At 33.9% G+C, this 6199-nt stretch overlaps 1 protein-coding gene across 1 annotated transcript; it reads right to left on the minus strand.

Annotated features, from left to right (window-relative positions):
- Window positions 1–2645: 2645 nt before the first annotated feature.
- LOC114294697 (uncharacterized) lies at window positions 2646–3311 on the minus strand. Its single transcript, XM_028238835.2, has one exon. It carries the CDS (start codon window positions 3309–3311, stop codon window positions 2646–2648), a length of 666 nt encoding a protein of 221 aa, XP_028094636.1.
- Window positions 3312–6199: the final 2888 nt, after the last annotated feature.

Raw genomic sequence — 6199 nt, forward strand, 5'->3', positions numbered from 1 at the left:
GGCTGGTGGCGGGTGGTAAAAAAAAAAAAACTGAAAACTCAAAATGGAAACACATTTTTTCTGTTTTCATTTTTTGGCCAAATTTATAAACTGAGACCACGGATTTATAAATCAAAAATTTTACCAAACAAGTTTTTATTTGAGTTTTTAAAATTTTTGTAAATATAAACAGAAAACTGAAAACGTAAGTGTTACCAAATGGCACCTAAGCAATTAAGACTTTCTAATCATTGAGAACGTCATTCAATAGTCACCTAAGTTTAATGAGAAAAGTTAGGGATTACGAAATTTTTTTCATGAAAATAATTATGAAATATTTATGATCCTTGGATTATCTTAATTAGTGTATGGTACTTTCTTCTAAGTGTAATCCAAAGGTCACAAAGCTTTTATGATTATTTTCATAAAAAGTTTTTCATGATATCTAACATTGCTGAAGTGTAATAGGCATGTTATACATGTTGTCAAGTATGTCAAGTATGTCAAGTTTTATAGTAATTTAAAAGATCTAATAAGTAAGTAGAATAAATTAGAAGGGTGACAAATCTTCCAGTACATTTGCAAGAATTCACAACATCATAGAATATAGTGCAGAAACTAACATTCTGCCTAGAATGTGCAGAAATTGACATTCAACTTGAGCCATAGTGCGAGAGCTCAAAAATTTTTTGGACCATGAGACAATAATTTATAGTCATTTTAGATATGATGTAGAACTTCACGAACAAATGATAGAATGACAATAAGCCCTGAAATGTTGATAAGGCCTAAAGTTACGACATTCTGATGACATAATGGAACTTCGTGAGGTAGCAGAAGGAGATTAATCAAATAACCACGTGGCAAAGGATTGATGATGTGGAAGACACAAGATATGATCACGGCGCCGTAGGAATAATGGGACCAATCGATGATGAGGCAGTCATAATTCCATTTCATTACTTAATTAAATAGATAAAGAAGGGAGATAATAAATCAGTTTAACAATTCTTAAAAAATATACTGCTGAAAGATATTTCATATTCTTAATTAGTTGTTAAATCAAAACGCGATTAAATTAAAAGTTAGTTGGCCACGTAGCAGTCACATGGAGAGCAAATTCGAGATTCAACCGTTAGTGGTCATGGTGCTTGCTAAAATGGGGTTTCAAGGCAAAAATCAGGTACAATTGGCAAAATTTTCAACAACCATGTTCTAGCAATAAAGCAAAAACAAGAGGCTAATTTGAACTATAAAAGGACTCTATAACCATTATTTGAAGGGACCATACATTCAAGATCAACTATGGTCAATCACTTTATCAATTTATCTTTCATGGTGTAGAACTAATTTCTAGTAAATGTTATATCTTTCATTTATCAATTCCTGTGTCTGGTAGTTTTATTCTAACTATTTATTATCTTTTACTTTAATTCTATATCATTTTGTATCAATGCAAGTTAAATTTTCTTTCATTTTAACACTAATCATTTGAGTTTTCATTTATTTTCTCTTTTTAGTCAAGTTTATCATTTAATTTTCAAAAATAGTCCCTTTTTTATTATTCAATTCTTGCAATTGACAACTTAAATTCATGTAAAGTTAGTTACTCAACTAATATTTCACTATCACCTGAGAAAATATTAAAATCCTCTTCATTGTCGCAAAACTTAATGTTATGGATCATGAAAAAATATCATGAAAATGATCATGAAATATTCTCCACCTTTAGATTATACATACAATAAAACACCACACACTAATCAAATGATGAAAAATTTTCACGATGTATTTCATGATTTTTTTTTTCATGATCCATAATATTATTCAATAGAGTTATCTTCCTAATCACTCACAATTTCCCAAATTAGAAGTCAGAAACATACACCTTTAACTAGGTGTACAAGTCCTTACACACCTGTGCAATTTAAAGCATCAACACTATGCTAAAAGTTGTGTTTTCCTTTTTAAGCTAAACATATGGTCATTTTGAAAAATTAAAGGGGATAATCCCGTAATTAAAGTGACGTAACCTTACATTGTTGAATGTCAATGGGAGCTTAATAAATTTCTTTTTAAAAATTGAAATAAATTCTTCAACATGATGAACAGTAATATTTTGGTTATTATAAAATACAAAGATGGTTGTTTTTACCTAGAATGAAACTATAATAAAATGATATACCATTCAATAAATTTTTTCTTTTTAATGCTATCACATTTATAAAGAAACCTTTATTTTAAAGTAAACAATTGTCCATATTTTTTCACTAATATTACATACTCAGAATTATTGCTTCAAATTTTACACAAAAATGTAAATTTATGGTTCACATTCATTTTATACATGGATCTACAATACCTTAATTAAATATCAACCACACTTCTCAATGAAAATTTTCTTAACAAATTTTATGGTAGTTTTTCAAATTTTATTTTTCTTTTGAACATACATGTTTGGGAAAGATTCGAAGATTCTTCACTATACCGCACAAAAAGTGGAAACCCATGCCATATGCATTTTCTTTTTAAATATCTAAATTTATTATTATTATTTTTTTTTCATTTATTTGTCATGAGCAAATAACAATAACATTGTCCAAAAAAATAACATCAAGTTGATTCAGGACGTTATAGTGTAACGAACACAAGCAAGAGTTAAGTTTTCAACGTAGAGCCATTGCGTTTTGTTTCCTCAAATCATTATAGAACTTCGCTATGAACTCCTCAGCAGCTTCGTCTACATGGCTATCCCTGTCAACGTCCCGTAAAGGAAACGGTGAGTCCGTTATCCTCAACTGCCTCACCATTGGGCTCGGTCCAAACCCCGGCAATGCCGGCGACGACAATTCACTATACAACATGTCATGCACCATCATCGGACTCTGCAAGAAACCCGGCAACACCGACGAGCCTGCCTCACTGTTCATCATCTCCAACGCCTTTTTAACTGCGTCAACGGTCATTATGTCATCGTCGGTGGGTGGCGCGTGAGCGCAAGGGAAGAAATGAGAGTGCTTGTGGTGTTTGCGCTGCTTGCTGAGGTTGAAGGGGAAGGCTGCTGGACTGTTGCTGCAGCTGAACTCGTATTCGTGTGGGGCGGAGAAGGACAGGTGTTGGTCGTGTGATTGGCGGTTGAAGGTGGAGGAATGGTGGTTGTGGTGGAACATGAGGTTGTGTATGGCTTTCCCTGCTATCTTGCCACGTTTCATCATCATGTTGAGATCAACCATCAATTTTCGTTTTGATATGCCCTTCCTTACCATGAAGTACAACACACGTACTATGTGCCATAACCTTCTGGCTGCTACTGGTAGATTTGTATGTTCCATCTCTTTATTGTTTTGTGTTTTGTATCAATATAGAGAAAGATTTAATGTTTGGAGAGAGAGAGAGAGAGAAGACGATTTTGAATTGGGAAGAAGCAAGGGAGGGAGCTATATATAAAGGCCAAAAAGGAAGAAGACATATTGCAATGCATTGATATTTTGAGTTATTTTAATCAATATGTTTTTTGGGTAAGTAAATTTAATCAATATGTTATAGAGTAGTTATCATCAATTAGTCCTATTAGACTTAGATAGGTATAAGTTCTGATTGATAAATTTATTACTATAAATTTATTCATTAAAACAAGAGAGATTGATAGATTTATCACTTGATGAAATTATTAATAAAACTTAATAGGTAATAATTCTAAAAAATAAGACTTATTGGTAATTTATTTGACTCAATTATTATTGATAGCGGAATAGTTCGGAAATAAATATATATATCTTCTATCTATCGATTTATACTATTAATATGTGAAGGCTGCTAGTGGTGTCGACAAAAATATGTCTCATGATTTGCTGACACACGTGTTATGACAAGTTGATTTAGTGATATATGACATGTACCTCAAATTTTACCTCCCACAATATATATGTATGTATATGTATTCAGAAATATACTTAGAATATTGATGTATTTTTTGGATACTTAGCTCTTGAATCATTTATATATATATATATATCAACAAAAGAAAAGTTTTTATCGATGAAAACACGCATTCAAAGTATGAATTATATCAATAAATGGGGAGAAAGTGCAAAGAGTATCATAGTAAAATTTCAAGATCCCAATTAGGTTGGCACTAATAAAAATACACAATCACTTGCTAGCACAAGCCTCAAAATTGGTAAGGAACCAACAAAAAGAAACAAAAACAACAGCAACAAACTCAATGTAATAAAAACAACACCACCACCACCACACAGCCCAACCACCAAACTCAATGTTCCTCAAGCTCCGCTCCTCAGACATTAACTCAAGCTCTACTTCTCATTCTTAAACCAGCAACAGTCAGATGCAGCCCCTTATCTGTCTCAGTTTGTGCACAATATCATTAATTGAGTAATGAAATCCTTGGATTGAAGTTTTAAGCCATAATGCTATTTTAATCTTGACAAGCTCACAAAAATCATATCCCTTAGGCTGAGCCCCATTAAAGACACACTCATTTCTAAGCTTCCAGAGAGACCAAAATACAACTAAACAACCCCTCCACAACCTATTTTCCTTCTTGAAATTTCCACCAAACCACCAATGGAAACAATTCTAGGTATTGCCCACTCAACTCCCCAACACTGCATCATTTCAGACCAAACACACTAGGAGAAAGGGCAACATTGGAGCAATAGATGAACAACTGATTTAGGTTCATTCTTGCAAAACACACACACATTAGCCGCATTACTATTCAGAATACCAATTCTGTGTAGAAACATAGATGTCTTGACTCTTTCTTTTCAAGCCAACCATCCAAAAAATTGTACCTTAGGGGGGATATCCTTATTCCACACAAATTTGCAAACTTTGATCTGTGAGCCAAGCAATGTGTCACAAAATTATACAAATCAGCCACCTTAAACCCTCCTACAACTACACCATTCCACCTTAAACATAGATGTCCCAGGTTTGGAGCAGAGTTCAAAGTGATAGCCAATCTTGAAGCCTCAATAATCATTTCCCACTCATACAAAGGTCTTTTGAGAAACAACTCCCATTCTTCCAAGTTTGGTTTCCCTTCATAGAATCTGGAAAGTGAGCCCTCCTTGTTAGTTGATAATCTAAACAGCCTTGGAAACTCGACTTAGCTCTAGAATCATAATGATCTATATGAATTCGTGCTCCTCTGAGTTTATATCTTCATCTAAGTTCATGTGAAATAATGGTTTCAGTATATTTTATTCCTCAACAGTAAGACAATATATATAGATACAAGTTACATCCTGTAAATAAGGAAACAAACCTATTCTGAAGGAAACTAAATAAATCAGTCCTATTCTAAAGGAATCTAAACATATCTAGAATCAATTAATCTAAATCTTATATACAGCTCATGCCAACACTCCCCCTCAAGTTGGAGCGTAGATATCTATCATGCCCAACTTGTTGATTATACCACGAAACACCTTTCCTGAAACTGCCTTTGTGTGTACATCAGCTAACTGACTTTCAGACCGGACAAATGGAAATTGTATAATCTTTTGATCAAGGTTCTCCTTGATGAAATGACGATCAACTTCAACATGTTTGGTGTGATCATGTTGTACAGGATTATGTGCAATTTCAATGGCTGCTCTATTATCACAATGGAGATTCATAGGGCATGTCTATTCAATCCCTAAATCTTTTAGTACACTTCTTATCCATAACAATTCACATACACTATGAACCATACCGCGGAATTCAGCTTCGGCACTTGATCTTGCCACGACCTTCTGTTTCTTGCTTCTCCATGTGACAAGGTTACCTTCCACGAAAGTAAAATAACCAGACGTGGACCTTCTGTTGGTTTGATCAGCCACCCAATCAAAATCCATGTATCCTTCAATATTAGAAACACCATTGTTTGAAAACAACACCCATTTTCCTGGAGCATTCTTCAAGTACCTTAAGATTCGATATACCGCATTCATATGCTCTTTACCTGGTGTATGCACGAACTGACTTACAACGCTCACTGCATAAGCTATATCTGGCCTTGTGTGGGACAAATAGATTAATCTCCCAACCAATCGCTGATAACGACCTTTGTCTGTTGGAACTTGATTGGGAACAACTTCAAGCTTATGATTCAATTCTATGGGCGTGTCTACTGGTTTGCAAGCAAGCATTCCAGTTTTGGTTAAAAGATCTAACACGTACTTCCGTTGTGAGAGAAAAATCCCGCGGT

Source organism: Camellia sinensis, chromosome 4 (genome assembly GCF_055761805.1).
Source record: "Camellia sinensis isolate YWXY chromosome 4, ASM5576180v1, whole genome shotgun sequence".
Classification (NCBI taxonomy): Eukaryota; Viridiplantae; Streptophyta; class Magnoliopsida; order Ericales; family Theaceae; genus Camellia; species Camellia sinensis.

Bases quoted from the DNA above. Each gene is read 5' to 3' on its own strand.
- LOC114294697 (XM_028238835.2), bottom strand. From the start codon at position 3,311: ATGGAACATACAAATCTACCAGTAGCAGCCAGAAGGTTATGGCACATA.